The sequence below is a fragment of the Carassius gibelio genome, chromosome B1 (genome assembly GCF_023724105.1).
Source record: "Carassius gibelio isolate Cgi1373 ecotype wild population from Czech Republic chromosome B1, carGib1.2-hapl.c, whole genome shotgun sequence".
Taxonomy (NCBI): Eukaryota; Metazoa; Chordata; class Actinopteri; order Cypriniformes; family Cyprinidae; genus Carassius; species Carassius gibelio.
The window spans coordinates 99,597-120,050 of record NC_068396.1 but is presented as its reverse complement, the minus strand read 5'-3'; the positions used below and the strand labels follow the sequence as shown (position 1 = coordinate 120,050).

At 38.4% G+C, this 20,454-nt stretch overlaps 1 protein-coding gene across 1 annotated transcript; it reads right to left on the bottom strand.

Moving 5' to 3' along the window:
* Positions 1–620: 620 nt before the first annotated feature.
* On the bottom strand, positions 621–2,639 carry LOC127948570 (NLR family CARD domain-containing protein 3-like). Its single transcript, XM_052545068.1, has 2 exons — positions 2,545–2,639; positions 621–2,442 (listed from the first exon to the last, which is right to left on the bottom strand). The coding sequence occupies exons 1-2, from the start codon at positions 2,604–2,606 to the stop codon at positions 636–638; spliced, it is 1,869 nt and encodes a 622-aa protein (XP_052401028.1). The 5' UTR covers positions 2,607–2,639; the 3' UTR covers positions 621–635.
* Positions 2,640–20,454: the final 17,815 nt, after the last annotated feature.

Sequence of the window (20,454 nt, the reverse complement as noted above, 5' to 3'; positions counted from 1 at the left end):
TTATATTCCAATACCACTCATATAATGCAGGGTTTGCTTTCTAGTGTTGATTTCTCTACATGTGGGTAATTAAAAGGTATTGTATGTAATCTTATTAGCTCTGTTCATATTTTTCTCCTGTCATTTGGTTATAGAGGGAGGTCAGGGAAGTTTTTATTGTTGATCATCATCTTTGCTTTTGTACAGGGAAGATAGCTCCCTTAAACCTTCGTTAGCCTCAGGTTTTCTCTGTTATTTTAGGCCCTCCTCTCTCCTGAAGACTTATTCCCATCTTTTGTTAACCATTTCAATTCAGATAACAGAAATTAATACTTTTTCTAGTACTTGAAGCTGTGTTTGCTTTCACTCTGAAGCCTGAGGCTGAAGCGTATCCTCTACGTAATTCTACGTTTTTAACGTTACCCCTCTTTTTCTTTGTTACTTGCCTTTTTCTTTACTTTTCTTCGTTACTAGACTGGGAGGAGAACGTAACAGTGGATCACAGAAAACAGTATAAAATAACAAACAAAGGCAGTTCATGACCCCTTTAAAAATTACAAATTATTCTGAACAACATTTGCAGAACTTAAGATTTATGAGCTTCAACTTTGATTTTCATAATGTTTAAACAGTGAAATTATTGTACTTAATGATACTTACTGAACTGATCTGGATTCTTTAATCACAGGCAGCAGCTTCTGAAGAACTTTCATATTTTCAGGCTCATTCTTTTTTTTAACAAATTTATCAAGACGAAACTCATTCAGTTCCTCTTCTGATGTCAACAACACAAAAGCTACAGCTGACCACTGAGATGAAGAGAGTTTAGCTTCCTTTATTCTTCTAGAGTTCAGATACTGTTGTATTTCCTCCACTAGTGAATGATCACCCAGTTCATTCAGACAGTGGAACAGATTGATGGATTTCTCCGGAGAGTCAATGGTCCTAATCTTCTTCTTGATGTACTCAACTGTTTTCTCATTTCTGTCAGAGCTGCTTCTTGTGTGTTTCATTATTTGTTGTAGGAGAATCTGGTGAGACTCCACTGACAAACCCAGAAGGAACCGCAGGAAAAGATCCAGATGTCCATTTTTACTCTGTAAAGCCTCATCCACAGCTTTCTGATGCAGCTCAGATAATGAAACATGTTCTGATGAATTGAGCTGAAACCAGTCCTTCAATTTAGACTGTTTGGTGATGGGCTCAAGCGAATTTCTGTATTTATCATTTTTAAATAAAATGTGCACATATAGAGCTGCTAGATGTTCCTGAATGCTCAGATGAACAAAGCAGAAGACTTTCCCCTGATACAAGCCCAGCTCCTCTCTGAAGATCTGAGTGCACAATCCTGAGTACACTGATGCTTCTGTCACATCAATGCCACACTCTCTCAGGTCTTCCTCATAGAAGATCAGGTTGCCTTTCACAAGCTGCTCAAAAGCCACTTTCCCCAGTTTGAGGATCATGTCTTCATCTGTCACCTTCTCCTCATAGTCCTTCCCATGTTTGATGTTGGTCTGAAGGATTAGGAAGTGTGTGTACATCTGAGTGAGAGTCTTGGGAATCTCTCCTCTCTCTGCTCGACTCAACATCTTCTCCAGAACAGCGGCTGAGATCCAGCAGAAGACTGGGATGTGGCACATGATGTAAAGGCTCCTTGATGACTTCAGGTGTGAGATGATCCTGTCGGCCAGACTCTGATCACTGATTCTCTTCCTGAAGTATTCCTCCTTCTGTGGCTCATTGAAGCCTCGTACCTCTGTCACTCGATGGACACATTCAGAGGGGATGAGATCAGCTGCTGCTGGTCTGGAGGTGATCCAGATGAGAGCAGAGGGAAGCAGATTCCCCACAATGAGGTTCATCAGCAGCTCGTCCACTGAGACTGATTCAGATATATTACACACTTTCACTTCGCTCTTAAAGTCCAGAGACAGACGACACTCATCCAGACCATCAAAGATGAACAACACTTTATATTCATCACTGGATATTTCAATTTCTTTAGTTTCCGGGAGAAAGACATGAAGAAGATCTGAAAGACTGAGTGTTTTGTCCTTCATCAGGTTGATTTCTCTGAAAGGAAGTGGAAATATGAGCTGGATGTCCTGATTCTCTTTCCCTTCAGCCCAGTCCAGGATCAGCTTCTGCACAGAGACTGTTTTTCCAATGCCAGCGACTCCCTTTGTCAGCACAGTTCTGATGGCTTTGTCTTGTCCAGGTAAAGGTCTAAAGATTTCACTGCATTTGATGGCTGTGTCCGCTGTTGCTGCTCTCCTGGATTGTGTCTCAATCTGTCTCACCTCATGTTCATTACTGATCTCTCCACTCTCACTCTCTGTGATGTAGAGCTCTGTGTAGATCTCATTCAGGAGTGTTGGGTTTCTCTGCATCGCTGTTCCCTCATACAGATGCTTAAACTTCTTCAGCAGATTTGATCTAAACCTGTTGAGGACTTCATGCCTATAAAATTAAAATACAACATTAATAAATAAAATAAGCTTATTTATTCTGTATCCTAATGAATTTTTTTTTTTTTACAAAAATGGAGATCACCGAGATCACCTGAGATCAGTTTCGGTCTCTTCACCCATATAATCTAATGGAACAGATGCATCACTCCTCATAGACACACAGCTGGACTCTCCTTCTGATCTATAACTGAGAGAGACTAAAGTGAATCCTCTAAATTACCATATTTACCAAAGTACAACAAATCACTTTTAAACAAATCACTTTAAAGTGCAATTCATGATCATTTACTTTTTTTTTTTTTATTACAAAAGATGTTAAATAGAGAGTTTTCACACATGCATCTCTGGGTAACATCTTAAGTGTCCATTTTTTGAAACCGAGATTTATAAATCATTGGAAAGCTGTATAAATAAGCTTTCCATTGATGTATGGTTTATAAGGATTGGACAATATTTGGAATATACAACTATTTGAACATCTGAAAAATGAGGGTGCAAAAAAAAACAACAAACAAAAAAACAACAACTTTAAATACTGAGAAAAGTTGTCCAAATGAATTCTTAGCAATGTAAATTACTAAACAAACATTAAGTTTTGATATATTTACAGTAGGAAATTTACAAAATATCTTCATGGAACATGATCATTACTTAATATCCTAATGATTTCTAGAATAAAAAATAAAAATAAAAAAAAAATAAATAAAAAATAAATAAATAAAAAAGAAAAATTCTATAATTTTGACCTATACAATGTTTTTTTTTTTTTTTATGGCTATTGCTAAAGATATACCCCAGCGACTCATTTTTGCTCCAGGGACACATATATGTCAAGGGGGAGTCCAAGGATGTTTCATGTCGAGTTATTTACACAGTCCATGTTTCGCATGATAATCCAACGCTTTAACAAAGTTTTTAAAAAATGATTTGGGAGTACAACAGAGTATTTCTGTGACAAATATACTCTTCCGGGTTTCTTAGAATTTTTTTAAAATTATTATTATTTTTTTTTTTTGGTTGTGGCTCTTCATGGCATCATGAAGGATGGAACTCCTTGTAAAAGCATTTGTCCTGGAAGAGCGCGCATGCATCCCAAGAGCGAAGCAAGAGCAACCCATCAACGCAATTCGTTCAGATTCATTCAAATTTAAGTATTATTTACTTTACGCTTTGCATTAACATTTGCAATTAGTTTGTAAGAGGCAATGAGTACACATGAAAGGCAAAAATAATGAGATTTTTTTTTTCAACTCACCAATCAGGGTTTCAGGGTTTTATTTTTATATACCAAAAATTGTATAAAGATGATTTTATATATAACAATATTACTTGATATACCATTTTGCTTTATGCAATATGTGCTTTTAGGAAAGCATGTTAAAAGGAGAAATTAATTGCACTCAGCTGTCTCCACTTTCATCGTTCTCACCTGTCTATATAAACCGGTCTGTTTCCGTCACTCATCTTTCTCGTGTTCTTTCATGTTTCTTTTCTTTTTGGACTGATTTCCTTGTTATTGACCTCTAGCCTGTTTTAGGATTTAGATTTTTGATTACCCCATTAAAACACTGCAATTGGATCTCATCATGCCCAGATCCAGCAGTGTGGGATTTTTTTTTCCCGCTCCCCAGCCAGCATTGAGGAGCGGAGGGGGAGGTTCCTGAACCTAATCACCCTCTGTCAAAAGGGGAGTGAGGTGGGTGAGTTTGCGCAGATCTTTTGGACAATGGCAGTAGGGCTGGGGTATAATGAGGAAGCACTGAAGGACCTGTTTAACAACGGTCTGGATAATCCTTTGCCTGGGTGGGAGATGAAGGGGCTGGAGGTCCTGGACTTTTGGGGGTTCACCAGTTACCTTTGTAGTCAAAAGGATACACGACCACACCTGTCTCTCCATGATGGCAGCCAGCCCAGCACCACTGCACAAGATGGTCACCAGCCCAGCGCCACTGCACAAGATGGCAGCCACAGGTGACCATCCAGAGTCGAATCAGGTCCCCACAGACCAGGTCCCCGTGGTCCACGTTGAGTCGAGTCAGGTCCTAACTAAGTGTTATCTTGTCACCAGAGTAAGCTAATCCATTCATCTTAGCAATATGCCTTAGTCATTAGTCACTGGACTTAAAAAATGGAGTGTGGTTTGGTTTACATACTCTCGGAGACTGTTAGAGTGTCCTACACAGGCACAAATCCAAAATTTGTTTAATGTTATAAGAACTCAAACGGTGTTCCTATTTTATCTGTAATATACTGTAAGTGTGGTGTTATTGGTTAAAGCAGGCTTTCTGATTTAATATGAATATTTTTGCATTTTCATTATTAATATTACTCAAACTGTATATTCTGCAGGTCTCAAGCTTTTGTCTAAGAGTTTCTAATCATTAGCAGTAACTATGATATTGCTCCAGTTGGAGTCAACACGAGTTCACATCATTTGGGGATGTTAGGTGGGTGTTCTGGTTGTTATTTGTATTTTCTGGCCTGATTTTTTATTTGTATTTTCTTTACAGGAGGTGCATTTACACATGTTCACCCCAAGTGGTGTGGTTTATTAGCCTGGTAATACCAAACTCTGCTACTTCGCTTTGCTTCGTAGACAGAGTCTGGAAGGGCATAATTGACAAGCATTTACTTTCTTGTGGGGGATGCTTGTCTGAAGTTTAAAATCATTGGTGTCCCCATAAGCCAAATCACATAACGTTTGGTTATTACGTGTGTTATTCGCCGGCTGTAAACAGGTATGCTGCAAAAACAAAACCATCGAGCAAAATACCGGAGGGAACATGGCAGTTCACAATCACAATTATCATTGTGCCGGACTTTGGCCTTGCCAGTTTCTCACTGACAATTGGTAACAGTTGATAAATTTAACTTTTCCCACAACCTGTCGGGACTCGGAAGTAGGGCCACAACATCACCTCCATTCAAAATGTGAAACAATCACTCTTCTAGTTCGGGCTTCAGTTGGCAAATGCCGGGAATATTCTCCACAACAGAGCGCATAGAAGTCCCATGTTCTATTTCCCTAACCTAAACTACAATCCTAAATTCGGCGCTTAGCGTTTATGTCACGGCTCTCAGCCTGGGAGATAGGAAATAGGAAATCTGAGAGATAGTTTGCTGTCTCAGACGGAGTACAGAAGCGAACTGAAATTGAGCAGAAGTATGAAGTCTGATGTAGTCAAGCTAGTGGTTTATAGTGAGGTAAATGGCTAATTTAAGACTTCTTACTTGGAATATTAAAGGAATGGGTAACCCCATCAAAAGATCAAAAATATTCTCCCATTTGAAAAGGTTGAATGCTGATGTGGTTTTTCTACAGGAGACACACCTGAGAAATCAAGATCATCTGAAGCTAAAGTGTCCCTGGGTTGGGTAAGTTTTTCATTCTATACATTCAGATATATCGCTCCTCGGGACAGCCACTATCGATGTGTCATGTGTCATCACACTGAGACTGCGTTTGTGGATGACTCATGTTCTCATTGTGGGGACATGACCATCTTGGCCTTAAGATCGAGACTTAATTATCTTAAAATGTATAAAGTCCCCACACCCCGTTCTAGCTCCTCTTCTCGTAAGAGGGCTACTTCGGCTGGTGACCAGGGGGATCTGAGGGTTACCGTGGGAGGCTTCCTTGGAGAGCAAACCTCCTCGGGCCACACCCCCCCCCTTACAAACGCCGCAGCCGGTTGGGTTTCTGGATGAGTTTACTGGACCCTCTCAGAGTCCTGACATCTCATTCAGGGCTCAGGAGGAAGACCATATGTCAATCGGCGCATCACAAGGCGGACTTGAGTCCTCTGGAAATGAGGATTGGGCTGCATTGCCTTCCTTGGGAGTGCCATCGTTGCCAGAGTCCAATCCCGAGCTGACAGCAGTGCTTTCCCGGGCAGCTGAGAGCATCGGGCTTGAGTGAAATCCTCCACCCTGTCCTGAGCGCTCAAGGCTGGCTGATTGGTTCCTGGGGGCTGCACGGGTTGATCGCCAGCAGCCCCTGCTGGTTCCTTTCTTTCCAGAAGTGCACCAGGAAGTGACCAGTTAATGGAAGGCACCTTTAACAGCCCGAAACCATTCTGGTGCTTACTTCGCCTTCAATGCCTTCGATGGCAGAGCGGCCAAGGGGTATGTTGGGATTCCCCCAGTGGAGCGCTTTGTTGTGATGCAACTGTGTCCTCAGAGCACCTCGGCATGGTGTGGTGGTCCCAAGCTTCCCTCCAAGGCCTGCAAGTTGTCATCCACGCTTGTGGCCAAGGCTTACAGAGCTGCGGGTCAGGCCGCTTCTGCCGCTTCCGACCTCACTCTCCGGGCAACGAAGGTTACAGTGGTCCACTTTGGTGGTCCAGGAGCACCACCAATGGCTGAACCTGGGGAGTCTGATCGGACTCAGTTCCTCAACTCCCTGATTTCCCAGGCAGGCCTCTTCAGCGACACGGTAGAGAATTTTGCCCAGAAGTTCTCTGCCATCCAGAAGCAGTCTGAGGCCATCAAACACATCCTGCCCCGGCAGACTGCGGCTGCCTCCACACTGCCACCAGCACAGCTGCCTCAGCCTTCACCCTGGCCGCAGTGAGGAGATGGCCACAGAAGGGCAACGCAGCCCATCTCTGATCCTTAACCTACCAAGTGGCGTTCCTGAGATGGGCGACTCGGAGTTGGGGACATCAGCTCATCAGGAGATGGTAGCAGGACCACTCCTTCCACCGGAGGAGGGCCGGGGGAGAATCCTTTTTTCTCATTTTCTTTTTGTTCCGCCACTGGCCAGTGGTACCCACACCTTCACTAAAAGAGTTGTTTCCTCTACCTCTGGGTCCCAAGAGGCCACGAACAACAGTTGGTAACGTGCTTCCTGGCCGCTTTTGTTCCCCTCTTCCTTTGCCAGTTTCCATGCAGGGCCGGCTCAAGCTCTCTTTGCCACTTGGAGTCAGACGAGTGCTCTCACTCCGCCCCGCTAAGGGATGCTATGCCTCCCATGCCAGGTGTGTCTGTTCCACTTTGCTGCCCCACCGTCGGCATGCCTGTAGTTCCCTTCCCCTTACTGGATCGATTTCTGGGAGCCTGGCTAGAGCTCCCCAGGGCATCCTGCTGGCTCATCCTAATGATCAGGCTCAGCTACACAATTCAGTTCGCCTAGCATTCCCCCCAGGTTTCCAGGTGTTCGCGCGACGATGGCGGGCAAGGATGCTCCTGTCATGCATGAAGAGGTCACGACCCTGCTGGCAAAAGGGGCACAATAGAGCTGGACCATCCCCCCAGCCTGCCTCCAAACCTTCACCTCATGGTTGGACCTCTCATTTCTAAGGGCTGCCATTCCCCTAGAACCTGTGTCCAGACATGTTGTGGTGTCAACTGATGCCTCTGCCACGGGCTGGGGTGCCAGTTGCAACGGGGCATGCTTGAGAAATAAAAAAAAAAAATTATCGGTTTGAAGATTTTCAGTCAGGTATCAGGCCCCACCATAGCAAAGAAACTGCACTTGTTAAAATTACAAATGAGCTGCTTCTTGCATCAGATCAAGGCTGCATCTCATTGCTAATTTTACTTGATCTTGTGCTGCGTTTGACACAATAGATCATGACATACTCATAGATAGATTACAAAACTATACAGGTATTCAGGGACAGGCTCTAAGATGTTTTAGATCCTACCTGTCTGATCGCTACCCTTTTGTTTATTTAAATGTGGAGTCATCTCATTTATCAGCAGTGAAATATGGAGTGCCACAAGGATCCATCCTAGGTCCTCTAATTTCAATATACTGTACATGTTGCCCCTTGGTAATATCATGAGAAAATACGGGATTAGTTTCCACTGTTATGCTGATGATACTTAGCTATATATCTCAATAAGACCAGATGAAACTTCTAAATTATCTAAGCCAACAAAGTGTGTTAAAAATGTAAAAGAGTGGATGACCAATATTAATATTAATTATTATTGGACCAAATATTAATTATTGGACCAAAAAACGTACATAGAATCTTGTAGATTACAATTTGCAACTAGATAGATATACTGTTACTTCCTCTACAGTCAAAAATCTGGGTGTTATATTAGACCGCAACTTATCTTTTGAAAACCATATTTCCCATGTTACAAAATCTGCATTCTTCCACCTTAGAAACATTGCCAAGCTACAAATGCAGAAAAGCTAATTCGTGCATTCATGACCTCTAGACTGGAATATTGTAAAGCCCTTCTAGGTGGTTGTCCTGCATCTTCAATAAACAAGCTAAAAAATTCCAAAATGCATCAGCTAGAGTTCTTACCAGGTCAAGAGAATATAATCATATTACCCCAATTATACAGTCTCTGCACTGGCTACCTATTAAGTTCCGTATCAGTTACAAATTATCATTACTTGCGTACAAGGCCCTAAATGGTTTAGCTCCTGCATACCTAACTAGCCTTATACCATGTTACATCATTTTTGTTATTTTTGGACCAAAATGTATTTGATACTTCAAATTCTAATGGACACCCTGATGTCACACTCTGAAGATGTCTTTATTACCTTTTTGGACATGGACCGTATACCGTACATACATTTTCAAATGGAGGGACTTCGAGCTCTCGGAATAAATCTAAAATATCTTAAACTGTGTTCCGAAGATGAACGGATGTCTTATAGGTTTGGAAAGTTTAAACTTCTGATATAACACACAGACAGAAAGCAGCTGCCTTAGAACTGGTACACTGTTGTTGCTTGCAAAAACACAATGATGGTGCCATGGGTGAAAATTTTCAGATTAAGGGGCAGCAATATTATAATGAGATCCCTTTGCCACGTCACTAAGAGAACGAAATCAGACACGCTCGTTTTCTCAGACTATTGCAGAAAAAGGCTTACCAAAACAAAGTTACTGGATTAATCTTTTTCACATTTCCTTTGGTGGCAGATGCACCGGGGCCCTGATAATGGCACTTAAAACGTGGAAAAGTCAGATTTTTAATAAAGATGTCACCTTTTAATGTTTGTATAAAATCAGTGTATGAAACTGTTGTATAAATGCAATGTCACATTTGCAAATTATGTTTATAATCATTAAAAATTTGTCACTCAACTTAGTTTATCGTGATTTCACAAACTTTCATTATAATTAATGAATCTCTCTACACTGCACACTGAATCTATTAGCCTATTTAATCTCTACACTTTGTTTGTTATAATGAGAGGATCTGCACTTGAATGACTCAGCACTGAACAGAAACTTTAGTCTACTTTTATGATCTGTGCTGTGAGGAGCAGGCATGCACTGATAGAGAAGCATTTCCATTGACTGCAGTCTGCAGTTATTATGACAAATCACAAAAGCTGACATTACGCAGCAAACCATAGACCCCCCCCCCCCCCAAACCTGTTCAGTTTACTGAAGTACGCAGCGTTGTGTAAACAGTGGATATATTTTGTTTTTCCAGGACAGCAATATCGTTTGATACTGAAAGACAGAGCTGACCCAGCTGTAAAAGATTCCAGTCATGATTTTGAACTGCAGATCGTAAGTGAAATGGCATCAAATATCTTTTTATCTTTGTTTTGTTGGCAATCGGCATGCATTTGTTAGTCAATCTTTAGCTCCACCCACGGTGCGCCTCCAGGAGCTCAGATGTTTTCAAAGAGAATCATAAAGCTGTATCTTTCTTTTATGAAATTCGATACGATTTTTGGACATATGAAGGAGCAGTACTACTCTACTCTAGATTAACATTGGAGATTGGGTGAAACTGTGCGTATTATGCCCCCTTTAAAATATTTCAAAATAAAGTTAACACTATCTTTATTATATAGAATGGCATGCTATAATAATAATATTTACATAAAAATTTACCTGAGATTAGTCTTTATATCTCCACTCTTAAATGTTACAAGATGATGCATAGATGTGTCACTCCCCACAGACACACATCTGGACTCTGGTTCTGGTCTCTTCTGATAAACTGAACTATAATAGAGAGAGAGATTAAAGTCAGTCATTTGAATGGTAAAAAAAAAAAATGTATATGTATATATATATATATATATATATATATAATTTATCAATATACAAGAAGAATATATCATATAGGCCTATTGTAGAAATATACCGGAGATCAATCTTTGTATCTCCATTATTAAATTTTACTGAATGATGGATAGACCAATCACTCCTCACAGACACACAGCTGGACTCCATTTCTGATCTCTTCTGATGAACTGAACTATAACACAACAATTTAACTTATGATAATCATTTTTGGTCTTTAAGGATTTTTTTTTAATCAAAAACACAAAATGATGAGTCAATTTATGGGTCATAAAATCTCCAGACACATGAACACAATGCCCATCTCTCATCATTCAAGGTGATTTAATACAGTGTTTCTTCAAAGTACCTGCATCCTGGAGAAAACTCTTGATCTGAGGATGTTTGTGTGTCCTCCATGATGAAACAGAATCTGATCTCCAGCACTGACTCTGAATAGAAATGACAAACAAACTCAATAATTCAGCTGAACGGATCCTGAGCGAAACAGATCATGAGATGCAGCGTTCACTCAGATACAAAATGTTAGTCGTGTGTTAACAAATGATCAAATCAACCACACACACACAACACCTAACACAAATCAAACCAGTTCATCTACTCGCAAAATAAACTATTTAAACATATAAAAATAAATTTCATTTAGAGGAAATATGAATGCAGAAGTCACTAGAAAGCATTTAGGGTATATTCCAGAAAACACCAACAACTTACCCTCAGCTAAACCCTAAACTTTACCAGTACTTTCTTGGGTAAGTACGCTGTAAGTGCAACCTTTTCTTTTTTTTTTTTTTAATCTTTAATCTTTGAGAATATGAATTATATTGTTTGTTTGATTCTAATTATACGCACTTAACTGGATGTCGCAGCACGGGAAATGCTAATATTCATATTATTTTGGTGATGATCACCATTTACAGAATGATTCTATCTCATATGCTATAACATATAGTAATGTGATTATTTTATTTTTTTCTGACCTTAACAACCGGACAGAAAGTTAAACATTTTGCAACTAATTTATTTGCAATGCTCGCTAATATTAAATGATGCTATATATACTAAGCCTGTTGTTTTTAAATCAAATTAAATTAAAATAGCCTAACCTATAAGAACGACTTGTGGATTGAAGTGATCACCAGCAGGAATAATGATCAGAATGATAGTGAATTAAACATCTGGATGACGTTCATTGCAATGGATTTTATCAAGTTGCAAGAAAAGGAAAAGGATTTGATTGCAAACAGTTACTGATTTTGTGTGATACACTGTCATGGCATTTGAGTCCTCACATGTGCAGAAGTGTGCAGTCCCAGACTGACAGCTGCAACTGAGTGAAACTGCCTTATACAAATAATGTTTTTATTATTATTTATTTCTTTAGGTTAATTTACTATCCTTCTCCAGCTCATGTATAAAGTATGTAAGACATTGGTTCTCATCAGGTCATAACTCACATCAAAAATGGTATTGATTTGGGTTATTTTGATTGGTAGACATTTCAGATCCATGGTACCTCTTTAAACTATTATTAAATTTTATTTAACTATTATTATTATTATTAGTATTATTATTATTATTATTATTATTATTATTATTATTAAAGCAGAAAAATCATCCAGGACTAAACTGCACAGAGCCATTACAGTTGCAAGTTGTTGTTAGACAATTTTCTGTTTACTATGAACCACTTGATGATAATTTAAGGTTTATTTAAAAAATACAGCTGTGCATAAATCTAAATCAATCTATTGCTGATGTATTATATTATTCAACTGAAATTAATATTTAAGATTGTGTTATTAGATTAATGTTACTAAATGTATGAATGAATGCAGCCTCCTCATCTACAGGGTCCTGTATAAAATGACATGGCATTTTTGTTACAGACAACACCAAACACTAATCAAACCACGTTAATTTGCTTGCAAAAGAAAATATTAAAACACATAAAAAATAAACGCTCTTTAGAGGAAATCTGAAAGCGGAAGTCACTGTAAAATACCTGAGAATTAGCACTCACCTTATTTACACAGATTCACAAAATCCACAGACTTTCTATGAAGCAGCTACACGAAAATCATGGCGTAGCTTTGATAAATGTTCCTATGAAACACTTTGATGTTCTGTATAGAGTCGATTCTAGCTGTTTAAATCAGTGTGTCGCACTAGTCCTCAAAAGTGAAGCCATTGCGTTTCGATCGACCCCAGGTGGCTGGTCATAAACCCCGCCCTCTCCATGTAATCTAATGAGCACATAATTACATATCACTTTTCAAACGTTTTTTGTCTTGATGTAGATTTGATCACGCTGATGTAAGTTAGGGTTGTTGTTGTTGTTTTATATATATATAAACTTTTGCAGTTTATTTATTTATTATTGAATATAAACGAAAAAACAACAATAACGCCACATTTACAGATCAAATTAGATTATGACAACCAAACTAACACTTCAGGTCTTTACAAAAAATAAGAAATAGAGGTTTAACAGACAAAAATGTACATTTATGTATAAAAAAAAGGATATAGGAAAATAAATAGATTTATTAGAAAATACTTGTGTTTTACATTCTTGTGAGAGTTATAAAAAACAAAATAAAGATATCCTTAAACAAAGAAAAATTGTCTTTGTTGTCTAAGACACGTGCAAATAGAATTTCTTCCAAAAGGTTAGACACAATCCCCAAAAAAGATGACATACAGAGTCATCTTGGAGCAGAGGGGATCCATCTGAGGAAACATTTTTTTAAGATAAAGTTTGACAGGGTAAAAACGGGTGTAGCAACATCAAAATATCTCTTTAACCTTATTAGTAATCAAATATTTGTTAGGTAAGGACCACACCTTCTTTCAAGGAATACATTCAAAAGAATTACTCCAAAGATCAGTCAAAAAAGACTTAAAAAAACGGAAATGTTCAAGATCTCCAAAGTATGTTTAATTATGCACTCAATAGTTTTGCCTAAACTACTGCTACAATTCGGACCCTCCAGTCTTCTCCAGACCTTGATTTCCACATGAAATGCTAAATTTACTTTCATCTGAAAAGAGGAATCTGGACCACTGAGCTACAGTCCAGTTCTTTTTTTTCCTTCCCCAGGTGAAATGCTTCTGATATTTTTTTCTGGTTCAGGAGTGGCTTGCTTCTAGGAATGTGACAGCTGTAGTTCTTTTCCTGAAGAAGTCGGAGTGTGGTGGCTCCAGCTTCTGTCCTTTCCTTGTGAAGCTCTCCCAAGTTCTTGAATCAGCTTTTCCTGACAATCTTCCCAAAGCTGTGGTCATGCCTGTTGCTTGTGCACCTTTTCCTACCACACTTTTTCCTTCCAGTCAACTTTCTATGAATATATTTTGATACAGCACTCAGCACTCAGGTAACCAGATTTTAATCCTCAAAAAAAATTAATACAACTTTCTTTGATTTATTCCCTAAAAATAACCTAAATCTGTAATTACAGTTATTTAATTTTATTTATACAATTCATATACATAATTTATTTCATTTCATATTTAGTTCTATTATAATAGAGGGTTTGGGGGTAGGAGTGGAGAAGCCACAAAGCACAGGTCTGGTAATGTCAGGACAGGAACTAGGGAACAGAAGTCTGGTGAAATGAGAGGCTGAAAGCAAGCGAAACAGAAAACAAACTGAAAACACTAAACTGCACTTTGAGCCTATGAAAACACGCCGGGACAAATCACAACAAGTCGGGGAGTAGGTCACAAACAAAATGTAGCACATTCACACCACAACAGTCAGATACAAGACTACACATGAGGGGAACTTAAAAGAGGTAGAACTAAGGGATTAACAAGTCACAGGTGTGACGGCAGCTGGAGTAGTAAATAAGATGGAACCACGAAGACAACGAGCACATGGCAAACTGTCAAATCAACGACAAACACAACAACAACCTGCTGATCAGACCAAAGTCATGTTAGTAATCACTTCATTTACAGTATTTTGTGACAAAAGACATTTATCTAAATCAACAGAAATTGAGTGCTTTCTTAAATGCATCTCTCTGTTTAACAATATACAGATAGGTCCACATATATTTGGACACAGGCCCAATTTTTATTATTTGAGCTGTTGACCAAAACATGTTCAAGTTACAGTTATATGATGAATATGGGCTTAAAGTGCACACTCTGAGCTTAATTTGAGGGTATTTCCATCAAATCTGTAGAAAAGATTAAGGAATTACAGCTCTTGAATATGTACCTGCCCCTTTTTCAAGGGACCAAAAGTAATTGAACAATTGACTCAAAATCCATTTCATATAAATCTATTGATTTTCAAATGGAAAAAAGTGATCTATGAAATTTGCAAGAGAACTTACTGAATCACATTCTGTACATTGAATCATTTTGAGTGTTTATTTGAGTAATTGAGTTATTGATTGTAACATTGTGTTTGATAGTATTGTTAAGCTATGTTTTTTTCTAATTGTTTTGAGTAACAAACAAACTATACAAATATTTTCTATTCAATGTTTTTTTTATTTATTATTATTTCCCTTACTATGCCAATTGCATGACAATTGTGTTTCAACTGAGTTGGACTATTCATGTACCTAGAAAGTTCCAAAAAGAGTAATAAGAGGAAAATTGCCATTCATTTTACACTAAATTGTGATCATACCTGATTCATCCATTCAAAAGAAAAAGGGAAAAAAATAATTTACTTTCTAATACAAAATCAAACTTTACTCAGTTAAGAGGCTCAGTGTTGATTATTCACTCACCTACTGTGTTGCCTTCCTCTCTCCAGTAGTCTCACCTTTCTTATTATCAATTGGCCCATACTGAACATACTGATGGGAACATACTAGTGTGAAATGCTAAACACGTTGCACGCTACACTGAGTTTTGCAGTGAACCATGGTTTGTCATTGTTGTAGGTTAAATGAGTTCTGCAAGTGTGGGAAGTTGGACAAAGCAAAAAACTACAATCAGGAGAATAACTTACGAGACTAAAGCAAAAGGTGCAAATAAGGCCAGATTAGACTTTGCCAAAAAATGAGCTAGGTTACTGGTGTTTAGTGATGATGAGACAGAAGAGACAGAAGCAGCTGGATGAACTCTGAAGTGTACAGGGATATACACTCTGGCCAGATTCAGTCAAATGCAGCAAAGTTGATTGGGCTTCACTTCAGAGTACTAATGGACAATGACCCAAATCACATGACTATGACAATATATGGGTAATCTTAGTTCTTATTATAATTATTATTATAATTGTCATTATAATAAAGTATATATTAATGCAATGCTTATCGACAGAGCCTTTATTACTGTTTAGAATACTATGGCATAAGTTGCATGCCTTACTCTGTGTAAGTCATCTCACAGAAGGATTTGTTTCAAACACTCAGGTGATTTACAAAGCATCACAAAGGAGGAAACCCAGTCTCTGGTGATGTTCATGAGTTCTAGACTTAAGGCAGTCATTGCCTGCAAAAAGGATCTTCAACAAGATATTCAAAGTGAACATTTTATTTATTTGTCCAATTACATTTGAGCCCCTGAAAGTGGGGGACTGTGCATAAAAATGATTGTAATTCCTAAGCATTTTATTATATATTTGTGTTCAACCCCCTTTAATTAGAGCTTAAAGTCTTAATTTCAATTTCATCTTGATTGTTTTATTTTAATTCTTTCTGGTGGCATACAGAACCAAAATTATCAAAATGTTGTCAGTGTCCAAATATATATGGACCTGACTGTATGTTAAAATATCAGATAAAAATGAAGATTTTTAAAAAAGGACGAACAAACAAGTCTACCTATTGGGGACAGATTTGTCTTTCTATCTCCACTCTTAAACTCCACTGGATGACCCATAGACCAATCACTCCTCAAAAACACACAGATGGACTCTGCTTCTGATCTCTTCTGCGGAATTGAACTATAACAAAACAGATGTAATCCTTTATTAGGATGATCATTTTCTTTGCAGGTCTTTAAATAATTTTCATCACAAATACTCCAAGAGGAGTTTATTTTTTTAATTTTTATAAAATCTTGATTTTAACTTAAAAACCCTGATACACAAAACACGATGGAGACTCCTATCTCTCATCATTGAAGATGATTTAATACAGTGTTTATTCAAAGTTGATGAATGTCATGATAAAACAGAATCTGATCTCCAGCACTGACTCTGAATAGAAATGACAAACAAACTCAATAATTCAGCTGAACGGATCCTGGGAGAAACAGATCATGAGATACACATGTTCTGGATTACACAATGTTAGTCGTGGAAACACAAGTAATCACAGATTTGATACTTCATTTTTTGTCAGTTCTAGGATGACAAAAAAAAAAAGATGATGTTTTAAAAGTATTATTACACGGAGCACAATTCCCACAATTATAATTGCCCTTCTGTATAGGACTACGTAAACTCTGAGATGCACGAGGGCTAACGCTCAGAAAACAAGCATGTACAGTACCAAGCTGTCTTTTAAATTCCTAGCACGTTTGTGTACAATCAAAGGAGGATGTCTAAAAATATCGCTCAACTCCGAATCAGAAGACAACAAATGCCAGTTTTTTTTAAAAAAAAATTTAATCTGTGATTACTTGTGTTTCCACTCATTTTGTGTATTTGATCCGTTGTCCTTGTGGTATAGGCTATGTGGGAAAAACGTCACGTCAATTGAAACAAAGAATCAGTGAACATAACAGTTCGATCAGAAGAAAAGATCTAAATTATCCAGATGCGGCACACTTTTTAACTTTGAATCACGATGTAACCTCTTTACGCTTTTGTGGGATTGAGAAAGTAACATTGCCACCTAGAAGTGGAGACATTGAATTACTTCTACAGAGACGCGAACTGTTTTGGATTTACACCCTTCAAACTTTATCACCTATGGGTATGAACGATGAAGCATTATTTAATGTAATGTTATAGTCATGCAATTGTTTTGAATGAGGTGTTGTTTCTACTATGTATTCACGATGAGTTTGAGTGACTATGGAGCCTGACTGATTGTTAAAACTGTTTAGAATTACAATTTGATGCTGTTTGATGTCAATGTGTTGATTATGTGTTTTTTGGATGATTTTGTTAACCTATAGGGGGATCTTGATTTTTGTAACTAGTATAATTTGTAACTGTTTATGATGTGGTGCTAATCTAATCTTCCCGTGATTATGAAGTTTGTTTATTGTTACAATGAACAATTATAATCTTTGAGAGAAAACATCACTGCTCTATCTGCTCTTAGATTATTTGTCATCTGTAAAATTTTAGACATCTGTTGTGGTACATCACATTTCTTTTCAAGACATACCATGTCTGAGGTTATTGGGTGTGTTTTCCATGCTGAGATCCAACATTCTCTATCTATTTCTTCCTTCAGAACTCCTCTTTGCAATCGTGCTAATGCACATTCATAATTTCCTTCACATCTGGCCTTAGCTGTCCTAAGTTCCTTAATATTATCACTCAGATCTGAACACATAATAAATTCTATATCTTTTGTGGATGCATCCTGTGGTAGGTCAATTGGGTGTGGAGACAAATCAGAGAGTACCTTTTCAATGATCTTTTCTGTTTCTGGTAATACCACAGTAATCTGAATTTAAACACCCCCTCCTCGTATGGACCATGCACAATAATATACTCCAGTGTCAGAGTACTGTACATTAGATATTGTGATATTCAATAACAATGCATATCCCTTACCTCTCCAGATCATTCCTGGTTGTTCCTTCATTACTATTTCTACCTTGAATCTTACATTAACTCCCCATGCTCCTGTCCAATAATAAGCTTTGATGTCTGACCAACTGTATGCTTCTGAATAGAAATAAAAGTCTGTACCATAAATGTTTCTTATATACAGTATTTTTGATTCATCATCGGTCCTACACTCACAGATATAGGGTCGCACAAAAAACTCTCGTCTCTTACCTGCCTTATTTAACGGATTGGCATATGGTGGACTTTTCATTGACTCTGATAGTTCCCTCTTTTGAGGTGTTGTGTCATTCCACCTCACTCTCCACTTGCCTTAAGAAAATTACTGCCACAACTATTAGGGCTATTGTCAATAGGACACATGATGTTTCTTTTATCCCACACATACCTGACAATCTAAATGGGCGCCATGGCTTCTGATTCCCTTCTATTCTTCTCGGCATAAGAACTTATAGTGTGCTTCAACAAGTGATTGTGTGACTATCTATTCTATACTGTATATGATTAATACTTTGTTCTTGTGTGCCTCCTTGGGATTTACTATATGTGACGATCGGAACTCAGGGAAATACAGGAGACGAGAGATCCAATCGCAGTGTGGTTAATTAAGGGATATCCAAATCAGAATCCAACAAGCCGGGGTCAAAACCAGAAATCAATCCAAAACAAAACAAACAGGAAAGGAACAGGAACGGGAACGGGAACAGGAACTCTGAAGATGAGGAAACTGGGTAACAGAAGGAAAGGACTCCCAAACAGGACTTTGCCAAACAGGCAAAGACTGGAAAATATAGGGAGGATAATGACTAATAAGTGAAGACACCTGAGTGCAATTAACAAGAGTGCAATTACTGTGATGAAGGGACAAGGCTTTGTGGGAATTGTAGTGCCTGCAGTGAGGTGCCTATGGGGAAGTGAGACCCCTAGTGGACACCCAGGGAAACAGAGACCAGACAGCGTGACACTATATTTACTAATGCAGTATTTGGAGGTCTTCATAACCAAAAACAATGTTTTTAGCACGGAATCCCAGATTGTCTATTGCTTTTAATGCTACTTCATACCATGTCTGTCCCTGCACTAATGTCCATTCTCTTAACAGATCAAATACGGGCATTAGCTCATTTAGTTTTTGGGAACCTAATATATTACACTTCTGTACGCTCCAATCACTTCTGTATGTTGAGCCAAACATTCAATAATTTCACTGAAGTCTTCAACAACTTCAGCAACCATACACAGAGTAAAACTCTCTAACAGCGGTACGTCCATCAATTGAATTTAGTCCTTAATGTTAACAGGGTTGTATAAGGAGTTAGCACTGTTTTGACTCAATGGGCCATCTATCTCATCTGCCTTGGACAACCCTCACCTCACTATCAGAGGTACTTACTTCCTCTGCTTAATCGCAGTGCCTTTTCCTCTCTGCTAGATGAATCCCCGTTTGAGATTCTTTTTTGAATTGGAGCTTGCCTGCTCTCCTGTAGGATGATACTTCAGATACTTCTCCCACCTACGTCTGCTTCAGGCATTTGATCAGCACAATCTATCCTGGAACAAAGGGGTGAGTAGGTTTTTCTGAGGGGAGAGGAAGACACAGAGAAACATCAGCACATTTGGAATTAAGTTTCTCAATAAGGGAAGTTACGTAGTCCTCCTGTATCACCTCCAGGTCACCTAAGGAAGTAATGCCTGCACAACCCATGGGATTGGGAAAGGTCTACCAATTAGTATTTCAAATGGTGAGAACTTAGTGTTGGAAGATGGAGTCATTCTTATCATCATCATACTGCAGGTATCAAATCTACCCATTTCTTTCCTATATCTTAAGAGCCTTTAGTGAGCCTTCTTTTAACAGTTTGATTAAGTCTCTCCACATTTGTCGAAGACTGTGAATGATAAGGTATGTTCAGGTGCCAATCAGTCTACTATACTTTAACGAGTATTTGTGTTACTCTCGATGTGAACATTGTATCACTTTCAATAGTGGTAGGTATGCCAAATCTAGTAATTATTTGCTTAGATAAAATCTTTACCAGTTTTAGCATCTTGCTTCGCACATGGAAATGCTTCTGGCCACTTCGAAAATCAGTCTACAATTACCAAAATATATTTCAGATTACCTACTGGCGGCATGTGTGTAAAGTCAATTTGTACATGCTGAAACGGTGCTTCCAGATGCTGTAATGCATATTGTTCAATGGGTTTGTGTGGGTTTACCTGTGCACACGTGAGACACAAGTCTAAAATCAGTTTCGCT